The sequence below is a fragment of the Emydura macquarii genome, unplaced genomic scaffold (genome assembly GCF_026122565.2).
Source record: "Emydura macquarii macquarii isolate MOO-44397 ecotype Brisbane River unplaced genomic scaffold, CSIRO-AGI_Emac_v2 contig_1348, whole genome shotgun sequence".
NCBI classification, from domain to species: Eukaryota; Metazoa; Chordata; order Testudines; family Chelidae; genus Emydura; species Emydura macquarii.
Window position 1 is genome coordinate 13,047,411 of NW_027131485.1, and position 26,593 is coordinate 13,074,003.

Consider the following 26,593-nt stretch of genomic DNA (forward strand, 5'->3'; position numbering starts at 1 on the left):
GGCAGGCCACCTCTTGATCTCTGACCTGTGAGGTCGCAGCAGCAGCACTGGGGAGGTGCCGCTCCCGGGTGGGGATCAAAGCTCACAAAGCAGGGGGGAAGAGGGCAGTTTTCCATCACCGCGCACTAGAAGGAAATTCAGCCTCAAGCTCTGAGAGCGAGATGGGTATCCCCTTCCCTCTGCAGGAGGCAGCGCGCTGATCGCTCCAGTGCAGGATTCCCAGATCTGGAACAAAGCAGTCCTTCTTCTCACACCCACGGCTTCCTCTCGGTGGGCGGCCAGTGTCTCCGCTCGCTTCCGCCGGGGGGCGCCAGTAGGTGGTGGCAGCACCAAAGACTTACGCGTGTGGCCGTACTGTGCCCGGGTGCAATGCCTCTGGCAAAGGTGGCCCCTGCCCACCAAGGTGCCTATGTCACTGGCACCCAAGTTACTAACGCCTACCCCACGCATGTGTTCTTCTGCCCAGGCTCCCCAGATCCCCGCCTGAGCTAGCCGCGCACGGGCAGAGTCGCTGCGCTAAATCTGGCTCTGAGAAAGCGAAGGCAGAAGGGTATCTCTGGTGGAATATGAGGTAGGGGCGGGAGGAACAACCCTGCCTAAGTCCAGTCCTAGGCATTGCAGCCTTGCAGCAAGCGCCCCGGTGAGTGGCCGCCCGCGGGAATGGGAGGTGGGATCTCCAGGCAATCAGTGTCATTCTCCAGCAGTCAGATCAGGAGCTGGACTGCGCCCGGACCCCTCACAGCAGCGTGTGGCCCTGCTGACAGGGCAGGGCCCGATGTGAAACACGCAGTGACGCACTGGCAGCGTCAGAGTGCATGGGGCTCGCGCTTGTGACGGCATCAGCTTCCCTCGCTGTAACGAGACTCCCGCTAAGGAAAGGGCGGCAGCAGAGCTGTGCAGGGAGGCCAGTGTGGGGTCTGCCTTGGAGAGGAATGTCCACCTGCGGAGCGGGGATTGGCAGGCAGGAGGGCGGCTGCAATATATGACCTTCCCCTGGCTTCTGTGGAGAGAGGGAGCCAGGATGGGACAGGGATGGCAGAGCAATCCCCAGGCAGAGAGGAGAGCTGCTGGGAGCCAGGGAAGCCTCGAGTCTGCGCCCCACACAGGTTTTGTAGTGGCACAGCTGACAGTTCGGAGGGCGATTTTATGCCGGTACAGCCACAAGTGTGCATGCAGCGGTGAGAGATGCCTTACACCCAGAGGGCTTCTTCCCCTCCTGTTTGGGGAATAAGCACCTTTATCCAATAACTGCGTCCACACTGGCAGGTGACCCCACTTTCCTGAGACCGGTGTAGTCACAGAGCCAAGGCCAGAAATGGCCACCAGGTCATCTAGTCTGACCTCCTGTCTACCAGCGGCCACCCCCCCCCAGCACCCGCACACCAAACCCATCCTGAAATCAGAGCCAGGCACTAAGAGCCTGCAAAGGGCAAACGATTACCTGCTGCAGGCAGAGAACAGCAGGGACCAAGGGGCACATGTGCCTGCAGCCCTGCAATGGCAGGGAATTGACTGAGCGAGTTATGCCCAGATAATCCTGGCAAGTGACCTGCCCCTGCACTGCAGAGGAAGGCAAAAAAGCCCCAGCGTTACTGCCAATCCGAGCTGTGGCAAAACTCCTTTCTGGCCTCATAGGGTGACCAGTTAGACCTGAGCATGTGCACAAGAACCAGCCATGCACCTGAGAGAGAATTGTCAGTTCCACCTCACTGCTCCAGTCCACCTTGTCCAGCTGTGGCGATCTCTGATGCTTCAGAGGAAGGAGTTAAAAGCCACCACCAAGAACCAGATAGAACAAGGGGGCAAGGTCCCTTCCTGACCCCTACAGGTGGCCAGCTGAAGCCCTGAAGTATGAGACTTTAGGAAGATTAGACATGAACCGGAAGGGACACTCTGGGCTGCCAAGCCCAGGCCCTCCCCACCCCCAGCAACCCTGTCGTGCAATTCCACTCATCAATTTGTCCAGCTGTCTCAAAACGAAGTTGTTTGCCCCCATGATTCCCCATGGGAGGCTGGACCGGAAAACCAGTTTAAGTGGCACAACTGTTGTGTGTAGTCAGCGTCACTGTGTGGGCAAGAACAGTGACGTATTCGACCCCAGTAGACAGAGTGGAACAAACCATTGATTGCGCAGAAAGCCTGTGGCTGATAGGAGGCCCCCAGCCAGATGCAAAGAGGCAGACAGGGAGCCCAGCCGGGCCATCGGACTCTGGGCATCATAGAAAGCCCTTTAATTAAATGCCCAGGAACTTGGAGGTGCCTGTTTACTGGAGGAGGTTGAGAGGGTCTGCAGATAGTCAAGGCTGGAAGCTGGCCAGCTGAAAATGCCCCTTCCTTTGTTATGGGGAGGCAGCAGCCTGCAGGTAACTGGGCAAGGAGAAGCAGGCATTGAGCCACCCTTGCTGTGCAGTGGCTCTGTGGTCATGGGACAGCCGCGGAGCCTGGATAACGGAGACATCCCCCCCGCTTCCCTGGGACGTCTGCTAGTTCAACATGTGCTCTCCCGTGATAAGGTTTATCTGGCTGCAGAGAGTTTCCTCTCCCTGTCCCAGGCAGCTCCAATCACCCTCCCTCTCCCTTTTAAGTCAAAATGTCAAATTAGTCCATATGAAAAATTCCCCAGGCTGATGAGAAGCAGATGTGCAGCGCCCCGGCACACAGCTGGAAGCCCTTAGTTTTTCTGTTCCCGTTTGCAATTGGCTGGCCTGGCCTGGCCTCCTGGGTCCCTCCACACACCCTGCTGGACCCCGATGCTGCCGCCCTCCTGGGCAAGCTGAGCAGATGTACAATGGCTGCGGGCCACCGAGCCCTCGCGGTTAGAGGTCTGGGGACAACTCTGTCCCTAGGAGAGGGGGCAGGTTGCTCCCTCTTCTGGCACCTCCGATAGCCCTGGGGCTCCTGGGCGGGGGCGGGTGGCTAAGAGCAGGGGCTGTTTGATGTGCAGGAGAGTGCAAACCTGCCTTTCCTCTGGCCGGGGCTGCCCCACCCCCCTTTCCACTCACTGCTCCGATTTCACTCTCTAGCTCCTTTGGGATCTGCCCTCTGCATCTGCTTCCACCCTCCTCTGCCTCCCCGCTGAGCCAAGCCGAACAAGGCCCCGGGCCTGCAGAAGGAGGGGTCTCTGCAGATGCATGGGATTCGATGCCGAGATGGGCTCCATGGGCCCCCTTCCCCACCCCCTCCCAGGTATCAGATGAAGCCCAGCAAACCAGTGCCGGGGATGCAGAGATCCTATGGCAGCATGTCCCTCTCTCGCTCCTTCTGCCCGGCCCAGAGGTCACTGCGTAGGCGTCTGACAGCCAGGCTGAAGGGCCCAGGGGAACCCACTCTGGGCACAGGGAGAGCCAGCGACTGCAGGACTGCAGCGGCTCCCTTACTCCTATGCCCTTTGCTGAGAGGCTGCCACGCCACAGTGCCATGGGTATCCCCGCCGGCAGCTGCTCTGACCCATGGCCCAGGCCTGCCTCTGTGCTGCTTGGTGCTGCACAAGGGCCAGCACGAGCCCATGTAGCCGTGGAGTTTGAACGTGCAATGCGGGGGCCCTGGCGGGCGTGGGTTCACATGGTAATATCGTGGAACCCACCCCCACGACTAGAACAAGGGAGCAGGGGGAGGGTTGAAAGGCTCCAGTCCATGTTCATTTCATTCTGGGAACCCCACAGGGCTCCAGTAATGCAGCCTGCGCTTCACCTGAAAGTGCCACCATCTCCCAGAGGAGCCTGGGCTATTTAGAGGTTGCACGTCAGCTGATTGCCACACAGCTGCCTACACTGAGGATGCCCTTGCTTTCCTGCTTCTGGAGTGGCACAGATGATCAGCACGTGTCCTTCTCCCGAGGTGAAGAACCTATTTACTGTGGTTCTGAATAGCCTCTCCCTTCAGGGATGGGTCGATCCAAGTCCCATGGCTCGGGCCCGTCTCTTTTGCTAAAAAGTAAATTGCCAGCCCGTCTTGCCTGTTCAATTCTCCTGAAGTTATCACTGTCTCCTTCACCTGCCTCCAGGCTCCTCATGGGCTTGGAGGAATCCTTAATGATTTATCTGACTCCCTCTCTGCTTTTCTTATCATTGCTTAGCTCTCTTAAAAATGTTATCCCATAATCTCCCCATCCTCCACTCTCGCTGATGTTTTATGCTCCACACAACCATCTCTCTTACCCTGGATTACTTTCTGACATCTCCAAGTTGGCTTGTTTCTCTTGATCTGGGAGTATTTACTGCCGGACAGAGCACACACCCAAGGCTCTCCACACAGTTTTGGCTGGCTACAGTGCCAAGTTGGGGCCAAAGAGAAGAGATTCTAGGTATGTTGGGGGCAGGAATGGGCATGATGCTCTGCAAAGTGTTGGCAGCGCTGGACATGAGCAAAGCAAAACTCCCCATCCAAACGCCTCGGAGCTTTGGGGGAGTTTGGATCTAGATCTGGAATTGGTCCAAAACTGTGCCATTGGGGGAAAACCATCAGTGAAATATGGTGCAGAAATGAAAGTGCTAATAGAGCTGATGGTAAGGTTTAAAGTTAGATGAATTTGACTAACTTTAGCCCACCAATAGAGGTTGCTTTAAATTAAAAGGCTGGCGCAGTGTGAACAGATTTTCAGAACTCTAACTCCAATGAAAATAGATATTTTGGGCCAGCTCAGCAGATGATTTAAGCTAGTGTAGCTTCACTAAAGTCAACGGAGCGCTGGTGCTTTACACTGGCGGGGGCTCCGGCCCTGTTAATTTAAGGGACATTCAGGTCAACAGTTAGGTTTTGTAAAAACAAGGTGGTATAAAATCTTAACTGCTTCGTGCCTGTTACATTTTCATTAAACACTAGGGCTGGATTTACACAGGCATTATAGAGACTCTGCAGCATTCCACTGCATTCCCCACTGCCTGAGAGTGAAATGGATCAATTTGATTTGGCAGAGATAAGTAGACACCAGGAAGGAAAGTACATGAAGAATGAAGAGTATCTAGGGGTTTATAAATTGCTGCCTTTAGAATCATCTAAGGCATTAATAGTAACAGAGTGAAGAGGTTTTGTTTTAAAGTATGGTCAGTTTAATGTTCTTTCCCCTTGAAATACAGATTTCACAAGCTGTCTAACAACTGTCCCATGTGCTAAACTCTAGAATCTTAAAGCATATCATGGAGTGACAGACTGTATCTGAACCCAGTTCTCTGGCCCCATCTCCCCTACCTCCTCCTCAGTCTCTTGCTTTATCCAGTTTGATTTCACTCTGCATTTCCCTGCATTCATCCAAAACCGGTTCTGCTGAAACCTAACCTTATACCCCCTTTACTGGTCTCACTTGGGTGCTGAGTACACACTTCGGTGGATTATGGTCACTTTTGCCTCCTACCAGGTCTCAGAAACCAACAGCCCTGACCCTGTGTTGCCAGTACTCATGATTTTATCACAAGTATCCTTTTTCTTAAAGCTCCCGCGTCTGGAGGCATGTGATCACACCGGAAATCCAAGTTGCCAGGGCGGCAGAGAAAAGCTTGAAAAAGTGACCCCTCCTAAACACTCAAAAGCCCTCCTTAAATGCATTATTTTTAAAATCTCATGAGTTTTGAGGCCCGACTCATGATTTTGGCGTGTGGGGTTGCCCTCTCTCTGTCACAGGGCATGCAGAAAGAAGCCAGAGCATTTCCGTCCCAGGTCCTGGAACACAGCCCCAGTCTGGGGCATCGGACTGGTAGCACAATACAAATATTAAGCAGTAACAGTCTATCGTCTGGGCCGACCCTACCACAGCGATATGCCGAATGCCCTCGCTAATGGCAGGGGGAGGAAGGGTGCTCAGCACCTGGCAGGGAAGCCTTGTAGTCCTCCCACAAGACAACTTTCACCCAGCCGAGGGACACATGACACCTTGTGGGGGGCTGTGCCTTATTCTCATGCGTGGCCTGCCCAGACTGAAAATTAGCATACAGCGCAGCCTGGTGGGTTGAGGAAGCCAGCGCGTGCGCCAGGTGTGTGCGGTCCAGTACTCTCCATAGGCCTCAACTCTGGATTAAAGACAAGCAGTGCTGGCTGCAGTTAGCCTGCAGCTGGACTTTCTAGAGCCACCCCTGACGCAGAGTGTCCCAGGCTGAGGGCCCATTCTGGGATCTGAGTCTCCCACTGCTCGCTCTTTTCACAGCCCCTTCTTCTCATTTCCCGTCTCCCTAGCCAGACGGTCACACTTCCCACAACTCCAGCTATTAGGATTCATTGCCGAGCTGTAACGATCCCTCCCCCTGCCCGGAGAGCGCTGTTCTGGCTCCCAGCCTGCTCATCCAGACCTGCTTGTAAAGTGCAGCCCTCTGAGTCCGGATTAAGCCCATGACATCTGAATGCTTCTGGCTTCCCCTCTGGCCCCTGGCCATTTCTCTCAGAGTTCACAGGCACCCCAGGAATTCCACACAAGTGCCCTTCTTTCCCGGAGAAAAGATCCACATGGAATTTGTAGCTTTGAGAACGCTTTGAACTATTTTTCGGGTTCCCATTGGTAGCTCAGGTTCACAACCCGTCCCCCCCCCATCCCACAGCGCACACACACTTTCGTTATCTAACCAATCCCAGGCCTTTTCCTGGCCGAGTCTCTTGACATGTTTTTTTTCCAGCTGCAGAGCGCACCCCCCCAGGGTTTTCATAAGGGAGAGAGGGCAAGACCCTCAGCTGGGGTAAGGCGGCAGTGACATGCTGAAATCAACGGAGACACCACAAATCAAGTAAAAGATACACTGAAATCAGTGGAGCGACCAGGATCTGGGCCAGAAGCTCTCAAAAGCTGAGCTGGCCCAAGTGGGTGCGCTGCACTCTATTAATTTGTACTGCGCTAGGATCCAGAGGGCCCGGTCAGGATCAGGGCCTTCTGTGCTAGGTGCTGCACACACACACCGGCCATGAGTTTACAGTGCATGAAAGGGGATGGATACGATCAGGCCACCTCTCCCACCCTTGTATTCGGTTTCACTCTGCCCATTCTCGGTTCACTTTTTCATGGCTTGTCGTAGACAGAAAGCAAACCCCGAGACAGCAAAGCCGACCAGGCTAAGCCAGCAGTACTCATGTTGGTTTTGAAGCCATGGAGCAGGATGTCATCCACTCCTTTCATTCGGACACCACCACGTGACTGTCCCTGAGTTCACGACTTCCCACTCACTGTGCCACCACTGTGGGGCAATGGGGCAGCCCCCCGTATCAGACTGCACAGGATTTACTAGGCATGCACAATGGCTGGCGTGGCTGCAGCTCACAGCACATGCACAGTCATGACTCCCCAGTTGAGACAGGAAGTGGATGATCCCAGCTCGTTTCCTCTCGGTTCCCTGTCTGCAAGCCAGGCTTTCAGGAAGCAGGTGGCAGGCTGAGTAAAAGCGAGCATCTCACACCGTTGCACACCCCCCCATGGTCACCTTCCCCAAAGCGCTCCCCCCCAACCCAGCCCCACTCCGTATTAAGGAAACAAGATGTAAATACAAATTGCTGTCCTAGGAAGGCTGCTGTGACCCGGTTACCACCACCCTGCCCCAGAGTCCAGGTTTCTCTCTCCTCCCAGCCCCCTGTGCTCGAGTTCCCTGCATCAATGCAGATCTGCCTTCTCTGAGGCCTTGGCTCCCCTTCTAATTCGGATGCAAGCACAAATAAGACCACATGAACAAAGCCCAGCTGACACTGAGACAACAGCTGAGCCGGGCCTGGCCCAGTGCTGCCTGTTTTTATCAGCCTAGTGTGTCCAGAAAAGGCTCAGGGAACCATGAAGTCCTGGACTGGGGTAGGAGCTAGTAGGAAATGTCCCTGCTAGGTGGACAGGGACAGGGAATGCCATGCTGTGATGGAAGCAGCTGTGAAGCACAGTGTGAGCACAGCTGACCCATGCAGAAGGGACATCGGGAGAAGGACTCACACAGACAGTGGCATGAGGGACTTACACCTCCCAGCAGAGAGAGGATAGCAAGCGCCCTTCCACGTGCCAAGCTGCAGCCTTCAGTCCAGGAGGAAGCGCTTTTATTTACCAAGAAGGCGCTAACACCACATCCCAGGCATCTGCTCTGCCCTTTGCCCAGCTTCGCAGGATCATCAGAACTGCTGCCCTACCCTGGGAGCTGCGTGGCACCATTTGACATGGGCCAGGAATGCCCGGCAGCTGCCTGCGCCTCTCTCCCTCCATAGGCACCTGGTAGCAGGGACTGATGTGTCCAACGTGAGACCAGAGCCGTGGTTCATGTAGGGTCTCAGGATGCCTGGAGCACTGTGCAATGGAGATAGATCCTGGCTGGGCACTGGGTGACAGCACCACCTGGGGCTCCAGCAGTGCAGGTTTCCCATCAGCAAAGCCCAGGGAACGGGGGAGCAGTCTGTAATGGGGGCTAAACCCCACCAAGGAAACTCGCGCTCACCTACAACCATGATGTTGAATTCGAAGCCTGTTTTCATGGTCTTGATCCTCATCTGATCCAGCACCGCCTCGATGCCCACGTAGCCAAAGAGCTCCGGACCCACGGTGCCTGGGTTAGCATCGGGGGGCCTCTCCTCGGGCGCTGGCTGCCCCTCCATGCTGATACACCCTGGCTCTGGGCTACTCCCTGAAAGGGAAGGAGATTCCTGAGTTAGATACTTGGCGGCTGCACCAAGTGATAAAAACAAACACACACATGGTTGACCTTAGGGATCATCTGAAAATCATTAGAGCCAACCCCAGCTCCCGAAAATAAATCCATTCATACGGATACTAGAGCATGTTCTGCTGCAAATGCATTTCAGTTCCCTAAATAAAGCTGTCTGGGGAGCCCACAGCCACAGCCATTCTCCTGGGTTGTGAAATTCACCCTGGTCTAGCACCACCGGAAAAGGAAATTCCATGGGCATCTCCATAGGCGGATCCTCCTTGTCCCATGCACCTGGGATGCCCTGCTTGAATAAATGGGGCATCACAAAGTAGCTGTCAGCGCAGAGAGTCGGAGACATGCCCCGTTTCAGGCCCAGGACTCTGGGACAGCTCGCAGCTCAGGAGTCTGAAAACATTAATTTTGCAAAAAATCGTTGAGGAAGTGAAACTCCACCAGCATCGTTTATGCTTTCTGCAGGGCCTGGCTGTTTGGAGACAGTCTCTGGGGGCCAGCATGTATTTCCATATCTGCAGCTTATGGAGGGTGGGGTAGCAGGTAAATCTAGAGATGGAGTGGGGGGACTGAGGCTAGGGCTGAGGAGAACTGGGTCAAATCTCTGCTTCTGTCACCACGCAAAATATGCCCGCCATAAAGCTTTTCCATTGTGTACAGATCCCACAGTAGATGGGAGAACCTTGGATCATTCTCCCCTCAGTAATGTACTAGCACTGTGCTCAGTCTCCTTCCAACGGTCCCACCACAGGATGCATCCCAAAGCCCTTGGACCTGAGGCTGTTGAAGACATTACAAGATCCTTCTAACAGGCGGGCATAGGGGATGCTGGAATTTGGCTGGATTATCCTGATAAACTCCAGCGGCTGCGTAAGACAGAAGGAATCCACTTTGCAACTCGGTGCTAAGGGGGTATCAGCAGGGGAACCCTTCTGACTCCTGCTGGCCATCATTACTATGAGGGTGGAAGAGGCACTGGAGGAAGCCTGGGAGGATCCCATCACAGAATGCCCTGACATCGAGATGGCAGACTAGTATTCTCATTGGGGCCTTCCGTTACTACCGGGTAGCAAGCACAACTGGACTCATTTATTACATGCATTATGCTAGCACACAGGGACTGCCAACCAAGATCGGAGCCCTTTGGCGCTAGGTGCTGTACAAACACAAGGAATTCAGGAGCTGAATTAGTTTGCCCTGCCAGGGCACATGGCCAGCTGGCCACATAGGAACCGCTGCATTCACAGATTGAGGATTACAACCACATTAAACAATGGTAACACATACAAAGGGGGGAGGGGGAATATCCCAGAAACTACCACCAAGTCCAAGAAGAAACAGAGGCGCAGGCAGCATTGAGTTCCTCTGGGCCAGAGGGCAGAGACTCTTGTTCCTGCCATGCTGTGGCATCTTTCCTCTCCTTTGACACATCCCATCCCTCCCTCAGCTGTGTGCTGACACCTCCCAGGAGTATCCATCACCTTGGCATCCCAGTGCCAACATCACGCCCTGCTAAGTGCCAGAGGGCAGATTAGAGAGCACACCTGCCCCTGCCCCCGCCCCAATCTCACACTCCCATGGCTCTGTGGCCAGCAGCAGGGCTGTGATAATTGCTGGCAGGGCCAATAAAAGCTTCCCATCAATAGCAAACAGGAATATGCCTGTCAAATCAAATGAACCTTTCCAATATGTTACCATTGAATTCAGGAGCAGCTTATATTACTTATATTACAGTAATACCTAGAAGCCTCCAATATGATCGCATTGTGCTAGGTGCTGTATCTGCCTACCTTAGGCACTGATGTGCCCTCCATCTCCACAGTATCTGAGCACCTCACAATCTTTAACATACTCACTCTCATGACATCTCTGTGAGTAGGGCACTGCTATTATCCCCACTGGACAGAGGAGGAAATTGAATCACAGAGAGGCCAAGGGACTTGCCCAAGGTCACACAGGGAGCCTGTGGCAAAACAGGAAATTGAATCCCAGTCTTCCAAGTGCTGGGGTAGTACCCTAACCACTGGGCCATCCTTCCCCTCCCCACTTTGCACACTCAAAGAGACAGTCCCTGTTTTCGCTGAGTTAGAAGCTTTAATTTCCAGGATGCCATGCTGTAGCAAGCGAACATGTTACTCTCTGCTTGGCAGAGAGACAGAGTACAACTAGGAATCAGATCCTGCCCATACGCCATGCGCTCTGGGGCAGATAACTGTAGCCCCCGCGTGTGCTTTGGCCAGGTGAGGTCACAGGGTACCACGGAAACAGGTGTGATGCTAGGACACAAACACCTGAGCACTGAAGTCTCCAGCTCTGGAGCTGAGATTTTTGTAAGTCACCAGAGACGGGATGAGGTGAGACTGCAGGAGTGGAGATTCATTGGCTTCTGTCCTCCAGCGCTGCTGAAAGCCTTCGGGGCCAGCCTCTGCCTGACCAACCAGCGGATCTCTTTGGCAGGATATTTCCTTGTTGTTGCACAGCACAGATGATTGACACTCACTCCTAGAGCTACTAGGAGGGTCTGAAAGATAATCACTGGCACATAGGCATAACACCTGGTACCTGGGTGCTCTCCTGTCTCCTTTCCGTGCCTCCTGGTTTGGACTATCTTCTTGGTAGCCCTTAGATCTAGCTTGTGCTTCTCACTCCCTTCTATCTACCATGCTGCATGGGTCATCATACAGAATAGACAGGGAAGCAGCAGCCACGGCACAAATGTGGCACCAACACTGGCTGCACAGCAAAGGGATGCGGTGGTCCCAGTTACTTTGCACAGTTTATGCGGTTTGCTGCAGCAGCGGGGGAGAGAAAAGGGGTTGATCGAGCAGCAATGGGAGTTCTACTTCTGTTACCCCATGGTAGCGTGGGATCTGGCTCCCCTGCTCCGATGGATTGTACACACAGAGAATGGCAGAGGGGATGTGGACAGAGACGTGCCTCTTCCCAGCTTCCCTGGCAACCTCTCAAACACAGCCAAGGCTGGGACAATGGCTCAGAGTTCATCAACACATGCTGCTTGAGTAATGATAGGCGAACCTCGCAAGGTCTATCTAGGAGTTTGGGAGTGTGCCCAAGAGTTTGGAAGCTTAGCCAAGGCACTCTGGTACAGGAGTCAGGAGATATTTCATGCAATCAGGCAGGCTCAGGATCTTCTAAACAGCTTGGTTCAGGCTCAGACAAATGCTGCGTGACAAACTCTGGACTGGGTCTCAGAGTCAGACTGAAACCAGAAGGCTGGCACATGGAAAAGGGAAACACATAGGAATCTCCAAACTTCTAAGAAGTTGGCATGGAGTATTTGGAGCTCCATGAAACATGCTAAATTAACAGCTCTGAACACATCGATAACCTTCAGAAAAGGTGGAGCATGGACAAAGTCAGCGCAAGCTGCCCTCCACCATCTCATTGATGGGCCTCAACCCTGGGCCAACAAGGGCCACTTAGTGCCACCCTTGATGGTGAGTTTTGCATTGGGAACATTCACCTGCCAGAGAATTAAGATCTCTGAATGCCTGACCTACATACTGGGTGCCACACAATACAAAATGCCGCTGGCCAGACATACGCAGCCATGAATCTCTCCAACTCGCTGCCCGTGCCCTCCCTAAAAGTTGAAGACAAAATGAAGAGGCTGGACAACGTGCCTCGGATTTAGATCCCGGCTCTGGCAGATCAAAGGAGCAAATTCCAAACCTGAGGACACCTCTTGGCTAACATCCTATTGGTAGTTCTCTCACTGAGATTGGGGGTGTGCAAACACCACGGCTGATCTCAGCTGAGGCGTGCTTTCCAGGCCCTAGACCATATAAGTTAAACCTAATCCCTTGAATTCCACCTGGAAACCAGCACACATCCCAGAGCACTGACTTAATGCATCTTCAATGTGCAGCTAAGAAGCAGAGTGCAGGATTCTGCACTAACTTCATGTTCTGAATCGTCTCAGAGGGGAGCCCCATGCAGAGCACATTACAGCAGTCTAACCTGAGGTGACAAGAGCGTGGATATTGTGGCAAGATCCCTGCTTCAGAGACAACAAATTGCATTCACTTAGCCAGGCACTGATGAAAATAATAGAGCTCTTGGCCACAGGCACGTCCAGGCCCAGTATCTAACACCACCCCTAACTCAGGCACCTGTTTGACAGACACGGTCCTTCACTCAGGCCACCCTTCTCTTATCCAGACTGCGTCACAGCCAGTAAGCTCTCATCGAAGGCCTGGCCTACAGAAGAGTTTCTCTGGTTTAACTAGAGTGCTACGTTCAATGGGTACATCGCTGTGTGTGGACACTCATGTTAGTCTACACCTGGTTTGCATTGGATTAGCTGCACCTATACGTTTAACTAACTCAGTTTATCATCACAACTTTAGTTTAAGCCAGAGCAACTTCTGTATTTAGAGAAGCTCTATGCCCCAAGCTCGTTGGGTATCTCATTCTGCTGAGATGAGTGATGCAGAGCAATCCAAGGGCACCACAGTCTATGCCTCTTCATTAATTCTCCTGGCAGCCTCATATACAAGGAGCAGAAGCAGTGACAACACTGGTCACCAGGGTCTGCAAGTATGTCAACAGAAACCTCACTATCAAAAGCATCAAAGGCTGACGACAAATCTGAGAGAACAGGCCTGGACAAGCTGTCTTCCTCTATCGCTAGGAGGAGATCATCAATTAATTCGACAAGTGCAGTTCCTATCCCATACCTCGATTAACTGAGGCCAGGGAATCTGAGATGTCAAGAAGCCACCAGAGTTGCCCCAGCACACCTGCTCTGTCATCTTGTCTAAAAAAAGGAGATGTGCCAGCCAGATTGTCAGTCTCAGGAGTTGGTTTCCTGTGCATGGGCTGTACAGGAAATTCCTTAAGAGCTACTGGCACTTGTTGACAGCCTTGACCCTAGCCTGCACCAGCAGGAAGGAAAAGGCTCCAGCTCACAGCTGGTAATACTAGCACCTTCATAACCTCAGTGAGTGACACAAGCTGCGGAAGATGATGCACTTTTCGTCCCCTCAACACACAGCTCTGGTCCCATGGCAGCAGACAGCTTGGTCCAAACAACTATGTCTGCAAAGCAACATGAAAATTCTTCACGGTGAGAAAACTCGCCTGGGTAACCCAGGGGCACAGCGAGGATTCGCCAAGCTGTCTGCCACTCTGCACAGGTGCGAGGATGCTACGATGGCGGTGAAGAAGCCTCTGCTTCCTGTACAGCCATAGGGCACATGCTCAACCAGACAGCAAAGGATTGCTGCCACCAGCACGCTAGTCGTCTCCCCTCTTGAAGGTCATCTGTAAACCATAGTGACTGTGAGGGCAAGGCCAGCTCAGAGGGTGTTTCAGGGCCACTGTAGCAATGAGAGAAGAAAGGAAAGACAGTTGATGAAATCCCAAACCATCAGCAGAGTGGCCTGATAAAACAGTCTTATCTCTGAAGGTTGCCTGCAACTCAGTGGTGTCATCAACCCCTCAAGGTGGGCCATCAAAAACAGGCCCTTGCCTTTTAAGGAGTGGTGCCCCAACCTCAAAACCAAGAGACCATGAATGGTCCATGCCTCTAAAATGCACTCATCAATCCAAACACACGACCAGTCTTTCAAAGGAGCCAGCAGCCACTAACAGCCACCCAGGGCAGTCCAGTTGCCATCCTGGCAGTCATGGAATTCTGAACCATGCCCGGGGTGTCATCTGCCTGGACGTTACAATCATCCAGCACTGCTAGCCCTCGGTTATTCCATCGCTACCGTAGTAGCCAGCCAGAGTCTAGCACCCCAACAAGATGTCTGCAGGGCCACCTTGGTTATGCACACAAAGACGGGCCTCATCCTCTATCGAATCAAGGGTGGTGTTAACTGTACCAGCCAGCAACTGCATTCAACAGCACGAACAACGAACCAGAGCCTTGTTCGCCAGTGCCTGGCTCTCCTGAGAACGGATGCCCCAAAGGAATTGAGTCCAAACGTCTTGCCTTTGATTTGCACCTCTTGCACTGACAAGTGTGATGGTTTCTTCCTGCCTCCTCTCCCCTGCACACCGCAGGAGTGAGGGGCACAAGCCCTCACCCCAACTGTTCCCTTGGGTCCTCCCACCCCCCACAACACTCTGAGGTCAGCCCAACAGCTCTGTGAGAGGGGCTACCCAAGAGGTTGCTAGGTTTTGGGTTAAGTCCCAGTCGGCAATAAGGACCAGGCCAGGCCACAATGCCTGGTGGTCCGTAGTCCCAGGATGGCAGATATCAGTCTAGGTGGGAATTCCAGCCCTTGGCCTGTGTTTCTTGCTCTACCTAAACACGCTGCCCCCTGCCCTCCTTTTAACTCCAAGCATCCAACTCAGTGTATAGTCACTAGGATGCCAGGTGGCTGTGCGGAGAGTACAGAATGCTCCATTCAATTGCGAAGCAGCACTGGGAACAAGCAGGTCAGGCAGGACTTGTTCTGCCTATTCACCCGTGGTGGATCTTCAGGCAGTAGAAGGATGGATGGGCATTTACAGCAATAAGGACCGGGCTGTGGAACCATCTTAAAGGAGCATCTCCAAAGAGCAAGAGGCCAGCGTTCCAGGCCCTGGGGGAGGCTGGGACCCACTCTGCAGCCGGATTGGGCAGAAACGTTCCCTGCACCCTGGGATTCAGAGACCTGACAGCCCCAAGGGGACATGCAATAACCAGCAGCGAGCTGGGGACGCCGGATGGCAGGCACCGGCAGCAAGGGGCTAAGAAGAGCCCCTGCTCGGCTCCTCTGCAGTTCCAAGACCTGCCGGGAGAGCCTCCCCAGCAGCGTAATCAGGCACCTGCACACGATGCACACCCCGCATGGGCACCTGTCTGGGCATGCACATGGAGGCACAGCTTTCCATACCCCTCTGAACTGTGACTCCAGGGTACCAGCATGCGGGAGATTGCGGTTCCAGAGCTTTTCGAGGGCCCCCCGTTAGACCCCATCACCCCCTGGAGCAGGGCTGACCCTTGTCACAGCAGGGACGGGCCAGGAGCCCTGCCTGCTTGGAGGCAGACTCAAAGGGGCACTGGGCAAGAGGCAGTGCGGAGGGAGAATTCACCATCTTTCTTCCTCCCTGAGCTCTTTGTCCACCAGCTTCTGAAACCCTCCATCGCCCCCTTGTCTGGGTCCTACCTTGTCTGTGAGGGGAGAGATCCCCAGCTCCAGGCAGCCAGTGCAGGGCTCTCTCCACTCCACAGCCCCAAGGGCGCATGGAGCATGGGCAGCCCCTCTCCTGGGGGTTCAGCTTCCAGGACAGGAGTCAAGTGCTGCAGGGCTCAGTGTCCTCCCCTCCCATCTGCCAGCTCCCCTCCAGGGATCAGGGCTGTCACACGCGACCTGAATGGTAATAAGCCTCACTCCCCGCCCCCTTCTCTGGGATTCCCTCAATCAGGAACAAGAAGTTTGCCCAACTGTGCGGGCATGTTCAGCATCCCTGAGCCGGCCTGGAACGCTCTCTTATATGGGCTGTCACAGGCCTGTCTCACCCACGGGGAGCTTTGGCTGAGAAAACAGCCCCTGTGCTGCCCTGTGGTTTTGGCGCCACAACAGAGAAGCACAGGGACTAGTCCGTCTCAGCGTGGAGCTCAGAACGCAGCACACTTCAACGGCCAGCTCCTCACTTGCTCAAGGGTCCTGCACCGGGCAGCTGGGGAAAGTCAGAGTTCTGCTCTCGCTCTTCCCTGGCGCATCGGCTCCCACCCAACCCAGGTTCTCTGATCCCTTTTAATGAGGATGCACGAGGCTCATCGTTAGCATCCCAGGAGCAGCTGTCAGCCCCAAACACAGCGAGCAAGCTGCCTTTATCCCAGCCTCTCTCGCCGCACTGGCAGTGCCCTGGGGGTGGGGAGTGTGTGCCCAGCCGCAGATGTTAAGGAGCCTCTGTCTTCGGTCGGTTCCAACAGCATGAACCTTCTGTATAACCAACAACTCCCCCAGCCCAGTCTCAGAAATACAGGGCATGAGTAGGATGTGCTAGAGGGATTCGGTTGCAGGAGGCAAGACGGACGAGACCAGACACACCGGAGAAGTGACACTGGGGAAAGAGTTAAGCCCCCCTGAAGAACAAAGAAACCACACCTGCCTGAGAGTCTCCTGGCCTCCCCGCAAGCAGCACCACACAACGGGGCTGGCCTGGCAGTGGGAGCCTGGAGACTCAAAGGCTCAGCTGCTCTCTGCTGACTCGAGGCAACAGGAAGCCCTAGCCAGTGCCACCTTCAAGCCTAACTGGCCTGTGTTTGACCCTCACGGCTGGTCCTCCACCACCCCTGCTACCTCCAGACAGTTCTAGGTTGCCACTTACCCTGCTGCTCTGCAAGTGGCTGCAGAGTTTCACTGGTGTGCAGGCAATGTGGGGACATACCTGCTACATCTAAAGCCTGGCCGGCATGTTGCATCGGGGTGTACTGTATCTCCCTCTGCACAGCAGGCTCATGGCACTTGCACGTACCCAGTAAGGCACATCTGGCTGCAAGACCACAGTGAAACCCGAATGCCCGGGTGCAGAGCAGACGCAGACAGTAACTGCCCGGGCCCCAGAGGAGAACGAAGGAATGGGCTCATGGCTAGGTTACCTACGCAGTCCTATAGGGATCTCAGACCACACTGAAATCGCACTGCATGCACCATCCAGGGCTGCAGGTAGCGAGCATCAACAGCAGCTGATGGGCCTGTTCGCGGACTGGGCTTCATGCATCAAAGCCTTCTTTACTGTGGTGGAATAGACCACGTTTTCAGCTTGCCACCGCCCGAGGGACAAATACCAGAGCCATTCTGAAGCCCCAGACATCAGGGGCGCGATGGAGCTCCACGCCGTTCATCCCAAGTCCAGTTTCACACGGTCCAGAACCGCCTCCGCCCCTACTGCCCCCCCTCCCCACTCCCGGAAGCGCAGTTACCTCCTAGACAGACCAGGGCCGTCTCTCCAGACCCCTACGCATGTGTGGGCTGCACGTGTGGGCAGATCGGTCCGTTGCTGGCGCATCTGACGCTCAGGCCAGAGGGGGTGTTGGTGAAACCAATGCTGTGCTTCCTGCTCTGCGGTTTCTGCTTCCGATCAAGAGTGCTGAGCTGTACCGAGCTCGTTGCCATGGGAACGAGAACCTAGGGTGGAGGGGAGCGTAACTGGCACCAAGAAGGGCTCCAAGCTGGCACCAGCAAAGAGGGCTGGTGAAGGGTGGAAGCGGCAGGATGGGGCAGGGAGGGGTGCAATGATGAGAGCCCAGAGCCGAGCCTGCATCTGACCACGGTGCTGCCGAGATCATGGCTCCTGAAGCCTCTTCACCAGCCTGAAGAGCCTGGCTTTGCAGGGTGGCGCTTGGCACGCCGACGGGTCATGGCAGCTGCCTTTGGAAGCCAGTTGGAAACAGCTGAGCTGTTGCCAGGACAAGCTCCTGGGGGAAGACAGCATGCTCTGCAGAAGGAAAGCTCTCTCCAAGTCAGACACTATGCCTTTCCCAGCTGCTCTGCCTGACTCCTGAGGCCCTTTCCTTCCCACGACAGCAACGGCAGACCCTGGGATTGGTCCCTGCGCAGGAAGCTTTCTTTAGGGTGTGTTTATGGCACGAAATCTGCCAGGCTGGGCTTGGACTCTGTGACTTTTCAGCCACCGCTAAAACACTAAAACCCCAAACATTCAGAAACCCTGCAGCTGCAGCCCACATCATGCTGCCTCTGAACCTCTAACCACAGCTCACTCCCTCCCCCCCCTCCCCCCGTCACTCCCCAGCCCCCTCCACACACCTTCGTATAGGCTGGTGAAGGGAGGGTGCGTGCAGAAGGGCTTTATGGGAGGGGTAAGGAAAGAAAAGAGCAAGAAAAAGGTTTAAAGAAAGAGAATCAGCGATGCGGATGAGAAGAGGAGCTGGAGAGTGAGTGGCAGGCAAGTTCAGCCACCCTTTGGCATTTCCTGGGTCTCCTGGAGTGGAAGGAACAACAGAGGAATGGACTGCATTCCCACCTCTGTGCCACAGGAGCGGAGAGACCCTGCCCCCAGGAGGGGAATTCCACCTCCTCCAAGGGCCTGTTTGCTCAGGGCTCCCAGTTCTCCACTTTCTCACAGCTCCACAGCCCCGGCACATAAAGCAGGGAAAGCTCATTGCAGAGCACGTTAGACGGGGCATCATGTGATCAGAATTCCCTCTGGGCTGGGGTGTTGTCCCACATCCCCCAGTCCTCACCCGCCCCCTCACACAGGCCATCTCCTGGAGATTCAGGTACCGTTTTCCTCATGACACTCTTAGAAAAGCAGTAAGAGCAGCGGGAGCAGTGCAAGACTTGATACCGCCTGCCACGTGAGTAGAGCCAATTTTGTATGCAGTGAGCCAGCCAACAAGCTAGAGATGGGGTGCTGCAGAGCATGGTCAGTGGATAGGCTCAGCATGTGTGCATGGAGTAGTGCTGTGCGAGGTTTTCACTGTCGGAGGCTGGGTCAGTGTTCACGCAATTACCACAAACTGGAGGGAGGGAAGGGGATTTTGCACCAACATGTGCAAAGACACAAACATTCCTGCATTTCGATGCAGACAGGAATCTTTGGGCAAGTGTCATTACGACTGTTAACATTCAAAGATGAAGATCTTTTCCTCTCCAAGACAAGACAATGGTGGAGTGGGAAACATGTTCAGCCGTCGCTCAGAGGAAGGGGTTTTCCCCCTCAGAATCAGGACTGCGTTACAGACAAACGGGCCATTTTTCACAAACTGGTAGCCAACTGGAATGCTGTTGTGAGTATTTCCCACACTTCCTAGTGTGCTGCACATGTGCACGCAGGATACATCCAGCAAGCCTGTGCCACATGCATCCCATGTGCCCTCCGTCTTGTGGATGGGATAAGGTGGCATTTCTAGGAAGTGTTGAAACATCCCGATGCTTTCTGTCAATAACTGCTACCAGCTGTGACAACACCGAAGGAGAGCGGGACTGTCTAACCCTCGCTCCCCTACCCACTTCCTCTCCATCAGTACAGAAACCATCATGTGCAGAGTGAACCATACCAGGAGGCAGATAGGGGAGGAATGAGGGCAGAGGAGTGACGCTGCTGGTGCAACGTAGATGGAAACTGGAAGGAATACCAAGGACAATCTATAATGGGTGCTGGACACGGGCAGAACTCCGCGTAGTTCTCCTAGACTCCCCAGCTACGCCACTGCCTACCACACAGATTTCCGAGTCCTGGTATGGACTGGCTGATCACAAGGAGAGACAGTCAGGGGTGGCGGATGATGAGAGAGATAATGGCACAGAAATCGGGTGATGAGAGATGGCACAGAAATCAGAGGTGGGAGGGGGTAAAGGATGGGGGAAGATGATGAAGGGAGAAAGATACTGAGCCCCACCACTCCCATTCGCTCAAGCCCATGGAGCAGTTCACCCGAGGAGCTCCGCAGATTGTAGCACCTGTGCACGCTGCAACACCCTTTGCCCCCAACAGCCGATCGCTGCTGGCAACAAAACAACCCAGCTCCAGATTCCAGAGGTGTCAGCAATAAGAGGGTGGGTGAGGGAGAAACCAGGCCAAAGGGCAGCTCCCAGTCTCACCTAGCGAACGAGGAGGGGGGAGGGTGGAGCTCAAGGTCACGGCAAGCCCCGAGCGCATTAGTAACATCCTTTCCGAACGCACCATCCCTAGTAAGGGGCTTGATTAGCTCCTTAGGTCTGCTGGAGTCATGGGTGCGGGACACGACTCCTCCGCTGCAGTGAGACACCCCAAGCCACCAGCAGGGAAGGGGAGTCAACTTCTGGGCTGTGACCTTAGAGGAGGCAGGTGTGGGGATGGGAAGGGTTGTCCCCCCCACTCGCTCAGTCCCAGAGATGCGCTAATCACTGACGGCTGTGCAAACGGAATGACTGGGAAGTGGGGCGAGGCCGGCTCCAAACACCTGCAGCCGCAATGGGGATCCCTGCAGGTGAGTGGGCGGGTGATCTCCGGGCTGGATCCCCCAAGGCCCCTTCACCACCCTTGGGAGGGGCAACCTGTTTCTAATCCCCAGGGAGCCCCTCGTAATCACACCAGGGGCAGATCATCCCTCAGCGTGCCCCCCCTCCTGTAGGCCCCCTCCGCCCCCAGCTGGGAGAGGTGCCCGTGCCCTCTTTCTCCCCCATATCCCTCTGCCCCCAGCTGGGAGGGGTGCCCATGCCCTCTCTCACCCCTCTCTGTCCCCAGCCTGGGGGCGGGTGTCCCTGCCCCTCTCCCCCCCAGGACCCCTCTGCCCCACGCTCACTCCCAGGACACGGAGCTGCTCTCCCACCCACTCTCTTACGTTGTGGTCACAAGCCAGGCGTGGCACCACGTCTTTGCCCAAACAGCCATGGAACCCCGGGCCCAGCTGGTGCTAACTGAACTCAGGGAGGCTGGAGATGGGGCGGGGGTGGGCCCAGAGCCCAGGTGATGCAAGGGTTGCTAAGATGCAGTAAAGTCACACCGGCCGCTCTTAAAGGGATACCGCCAACCGAGAGCACAACAGTCCCACGTGCAATGCTTTGTATGGCAAATGCCACCGGACCGCCTCTCTCTCTCCCTCCCTCCCTCCAGTACCCAGGCTGCATACCTGTGCTGTAAGGTGACATAACCACGCTCAGGGGAAGGGCAAAGGCATTAAAAAACTTGTGGGGTTGGCTGAGAAGGAAAAATGCAGGAGTCCTGCAGCTATGGGATAATGAAAAGCAGGGGGCGTGTGGCGGGTGTGTGAAATATCCACCTTCCCTTTCCCTGCCAGTGTAGTCATGCCTCTATTTTGTTTCCATTTCAGGTTTCAAATGTCCGGGGCCGCTAGCTGCAAAGGGACTGTGAGCAGGGTAAAGATCAGCTTCATGTAACTGTGTCACTGTCAGTGGTTCTTGCTTCTGGCCATGGGGTGAGTGCATTTTGGTGGGCGCGTGATGCCATGTTGGCATCAGGAATCTGGCACCCTACTTGCAGTTCCGTCGCCATGTCGAGCACATATTGGCTGAGTATTGATTGCAGGTATCGGAGGGCTGCTACGCCAGCAGGACGTGCTCTGGCAAGCCCCTTTATCTGAACGAGGGCCGAGTAAACAGCAATTCTCTCTCAAGCTGGTCGGTGTCTTTCTATTCCAATCTGTTTAGAAAGGGGAAACATTTGGCCACCTGCCCAGCCTCTCCCTGACAAAAGGAGTGGCTAAGCCTACTGGGGGTAGCACGGCTTAGTGGTTAATAACACGCTAATACAGGGCTGGAAGGTAGGAGACATGGGATTTCAGCCCAGCCACTTGCTTTGTGACCGTAGGCAAGTCGGATGTGGCCACTGATCTTGGGTGCCCAACTTGAGACAACCTGAAATCTTTACATTCACCTCTTTGCTCGGTTTTCTAGAGCCATGGTTCTCACTATTCTGGGCTCAGGATCCACTTGTAAATGTTTATGGCCTGTCACAACCCAGTAAATAGTCTGGGTGTAGAGGCCCTGGTGTGGTTTTGGTAGGGTCCTGCCCCCGTGGGGGTTTAGGTCCTGCCCAACACTTCCCCGAAGTGGCAGCTCCTGTGCTGTGGGGCTGGCTGGGCTTGGCTTTCCTCTCCATGCATTGCAACCTCCGGGGTTGCAGTGCTGCTCAGGTTTGGCCCTGCCCCCCCCAACTAGGCCAAATCTGTGTGAGTGTGGTTGTGACCTGGGCTCATGGGATGGCAGTGCCACTCACTCAAATCTGGCCTACATGGACACCCATCATCATGATGGTTGGGCCAAACCTGAGTGGGGCTGGGACCCCAGAGGCTGCAGTGCCTGGAGCAGGGAGGCGAGTCCAGCCAGCACCGTGGGGCAGGAGCCAGGGGAGCTGCCACGCCACCCTTGGAAAGTGGTGACCCAGTTTTGGGTCCCAACCCATGGGGTGAGGCCCATACACAGGAATGTAGCAATTACCATATCAGCTCAGACTAGCCACTTAGTCCGTACCGTCTCTACCAATGGTCAATGGCAGAAACCTGAGAGGAAGCAGCTTCTGAGTTTCTAGAGATTCTCTTCTCAAACTGGGGCAATTCAGGAGTGACTCCATTGCAGACAATGGAACGACACAGGTCTAAAGGTGACGTGCGATGCTGGCACATTACCCCTCCAAGGGAGATCACCCTTGGGGTGGGGTGGGGTGGGGTGGATCGTCTCCGACTCATCCAGCTCCCCTAGTGGGGGAAAGGTGCCCATTCAGGATCACCCCTGGTAACTGGGTGCTGGGCTCTGAAGCTGGCGTATGGAGGTGTTTTAGGGCAAGGTCTCAGGCGATGGAAGGAGCCGGAGGCTGTGTATGTTTGTGGTTGGCACAGGTGTGTCTCGTTCTTCATTTCAGGCCTCTGACTCACTCACCCAGCATCCCTGTTCCCATTCAACGCTATTCATGGCTCTAAATGCTCCAACCCAGCTTCCTCTGGTCAGGTATATCCCAGCACAGAAATACCCTCCTGCCGATCCCACGTGAGAAGGGAACTAGCCAGAGGGGATGTTGCGCTGGTGAGCGACATTATTACATTCCTCCACCGCTCCTAGGATGGGAGGGGAAATGAGGCCCTGGCCTTCCCCATCTTACCCAACCAGCAGCTTTCGAGCCTGGCCCATAGGGACCACTCTGTGCTGGGATGAGAGCCCGCAAGCCTTCTTGGAGTATGTGTAGGAGACAAACTCCACCAGTCACTCTCCTCCTTGCCGGACTGGCCACCCAGACCACCCCATTCCCTACGGGCCCACATTAGCATCTGTCACCCCTCCAAAGTGTTATTCAAACATAACAGTTCAGTCTCCTGCGGGCTGGAATATTTTGGGCTAAGTCTGCTGGCTGGGCATGGTGTGTGGGTGCTGGGGGAGGGCTAGAGGCCTGTGATACACAGCTCAGACTAGATGATGGCCTTGAACTCTATGCCTATAACTCTACCAAGCAAGGGGTGTGACACTTCCTGAGGATTCCTGGCTGAGGAGGACGGGGGAAGGAGGTTGTGGCTCAGGGATGGTAGGGAGGGGGAAAGCCCAGAGCGTTCTGGCGGTCACACTCAGATCTTTTGATGTGCATTAATTGATTAATCCCCCAGCTCCCATGTGAGCCTCCTGTCATCCCCATTTTACAGCTGGGGAAACCGAGGCACGGAGCAATTAAGCCCAACATTTTCAAGAGAGGCCACTGACTGGCTGTTTGAACTGAGACACCGTGAGCCTGATTTTCAGAAGTGCAGAGCTCCACAAAACGGAGGTCCCCAGAAAGGTTTGTGACTGGTCCAATGTCAGCGGTGGAGCTGGGAATGGAACCCAGGAGTTCTGGCATGTGACTTCTTGCTAAAAGGCTTTCTCGATCCTCCTGAAAACAGGTCGCTTGGGAAAAGAAATCCCAGGACTGGCTGGGAGGCTCCTTGGCCAATCATATGGCAGTCTCGAAATGGAGAAGAGTGTCCCTGTTGTCGGTGTGACAGGTGGGAAGCCACGGGCACATGAGGCAGCGCCTGTACCCGATATGGCTCATCCCCTTCCTGCGGCAGGGCCTGTGGGGAAGGCTGAGCCATGGAGGAGAGGAGAGGAGAGCTGGTTTGTAGGAGGGCACGTGTTGGAGAACAGATGGACTGTTCTCGTCCCAGTTGTCTGTGGTGTGACCCTTCTGGAGCAGCGGAGCTCCGGCCAGGCCTTCTTGAGAGAGCAAGCAACGGCCATGGGGCTCAGAACGAAGGTGGCCATGGGGCTGAGTCTGGTGCTGCATGTTTTCCGTTGTCCCCGCCCCGCTGGGTGTTTTAAGCAAACTGATGGGCGAGTTGCCAGGTTGGGGCAAGTGGCAGCCGCGGCTGAGAGGGGAACATGGGACGCCAGAGCTGATCACAGCCGCAGTCCCAGACTGTCCCCCTGCTGCTGGGAGGTTAGTTAGCTCTCCCGGTAAAGCCCCTAGGAACTGAAGCGAGGGGAGTTGAGGTGCCCAGGGCAGATGGCGCACAGGCAGTTTGGAGAGGGCAATGGCTGCTTTGCCATGAGTGAGGCACTCAGGTGCTCAGCCCTCTGACCTAGTCACGCTGAGCTGCGCTCCCCACGGCCAAGTTTTCAAGGGCTCAGCACACTCCCATTCAGGCATCTGCATAAAGGCCAGCTTTCCACAAGTGCTGAGTACCTGGCAGCTCCAATGCTGCTGGCCAGATTTTCAAGGGGGCGCGGCCCTATGGGGACACATGGGGTGCTGAGCTCTTTGGGAAATCCTGCCCTTTGCCTGGGCAGGAGGCAGAACGGCACTCCGGCTTGGTGCCTACGTCAGTCCCTATGCGGCTGGGAAGCACTGAGCATCTTGCTTCGTAAGTTGTGAAGCGGCTCCGAGGCAAATCCTGTTGCCGTTGAAAACAGCGGAAGAACTCCTGCTGGCTTTTGGGGGTGTAAGATTGGGCCCTGCCTCCCCATTTATCACCAGCTACTCTCTTTCCCTCCTTGTAGCTAGTCCCACCTACGTGCTCCTGCTTCTGCTTCTGCCCAGCCCAGCTCGAAACACATGGTTAATTATTCCACCATAGCTGACCTCTCCACTCACTCTCCTGCTGGCTCTGAGAGTCACTGCATGGAAAACAAACCCCCGACTGATTATTACAAGCACAATGACTGAGGAGTAACAGCTGTGGAACACATGCAAATCCATTAAAAAGTTGCTCATTAAGAGATAATGTCACAAAATAATGGTTCCCTGTGGACAAGCCCATTCAGGGACTAATTTGAGCTGTTTTATTTTCCAAGCAGGAGGTGAGTAATCCCAGGTCTATGTTCTCTTACAATGATTTAATTACTGACCAAGGTTTAATCAGCATGTGATCTATGGAAGCCCTAAGCTGATGGGGAAACAATTGGGTGCTTAGCCTAGCCAGCCTTATCGCTGCTCCGTATCTGGTGTCCTAGCAACATAAGGAAGCATAGTCTAATGGTCAGAGCACAAGACAGGGAGCCAGGAGAGCTGGATCACTTTGGGTGATCTTCACCAAGGGCCTGACAAAGTGCAAGGCATCCAGAGCACCAATTAAAGTCAATATATGCTGCAGGGACTCAGCTCCTCTGCCAATCGGCCCCTTAGATTCATTCTCTGTCAAATGAGAAGACTCCTTCCCCATAGACACCATGCGGCCTGACTGCTCCATGCAGCACATTGAGGAGCTCCCCGTAAGCATCCACAGAGCTCCCTCTGTCCTCCTGCAAATCCCTTCTTAAAACTCTCCTTCGCCACGACGCCAACACAAAACTGGACAATGCTTATGCACCAATACCGCTGCCTGTCATGCTGACCAGTGTTGTCTCATTGTCTCCTTGTGCTCCCCCGACTGTGTCTATCTGTTGTCTCACGTCTTAGATTGTAAGGTCTTGGGGCGAGGGACTGTTTGTACAGCACCTAGGACAATGGGGTCCTGGTCCAGGACAGGCAAGGTGCTACTGCAAGACTACTAATAAACAACAACAACAGTTGAGATGCTCAGCTGGAAGGTGCAAAATATGATCACAGCAATTAAGCTGCTTTCCAATTAACAGAAGTCTCTTTTCTTCTCATTGTATTATCATTTGATGTTTGTAAACCGCTCTGAAAAGGTGAGAGGCTTTGCACATGATTTATATAGGATCTGTACATCAGAATTCAGCCACCCTGCACTGCCTGGTACAGTTGCCAAGCTTCCCATGCAGCCTGGCACAGAATCCAGCCACCCCATATGGCCTGGTACAGAACCCAGGAGGCAGCAGCCCAGTGTTTTCAGAAGGGTTTGCCCAGATCCATAAGTGAGCCCAGTGGAAGGCAAGAAGACAAAAGGGGGAGCAGAGAGGCAAGGACGAGACAGAAGAAAAGAAATTCTAAAGTAGCTAAGATTTAGGGTTGCCAACCTTGCATTTTAGTTTTTACTGACATGAAGATCTGAAGTTGATTTTTTTTACTGACACAGTAAGCTTTTTACTGACATCACTAAAAATACCATAAACAATACAACAATGCCACAAAAGTGTGTACTTGCTCGCAGTATTCTGTACACAGGAATTTGGAATTATGCAATTGTTTTACTTGCAGTTAAT

General features: G+C 54.4%; 1 protein-coding gene across 2 annotated transcripts in view; it reads right to left on the bottom strand.

The window, feature by feature from the left end:
* Positions 1-26,593, bottom strand: part of SEPTIN12 (septin 12) — a 79,178-nt gene that overhangs the window by 11,009 nt on the left and 41,576 nt on the right. The window contains exons 1-2 of one of the 2 annotated variants that reach the window (XM_067551237.1): positions 20,851-20,886; positions 8,379-8,564 (exon numbers count right to left, since the gene is read on the bottom strand). In XM_067551237.1, coding sequence (XP_067407338.1) covers positions 8,379-8,535 — 157 coding nt within the window. In that variant the 5' untranslated portion in view covers positions 8,536-8,564; positions 20,851-20,886. Of the gene's footprint in view, positions 1-8,378; positions 8,565-20,850; positions 20,887-26,593 lie in introns of those variants that run through there. The other variant, XM_067551236.1, reaches the window with a different exon arrangement.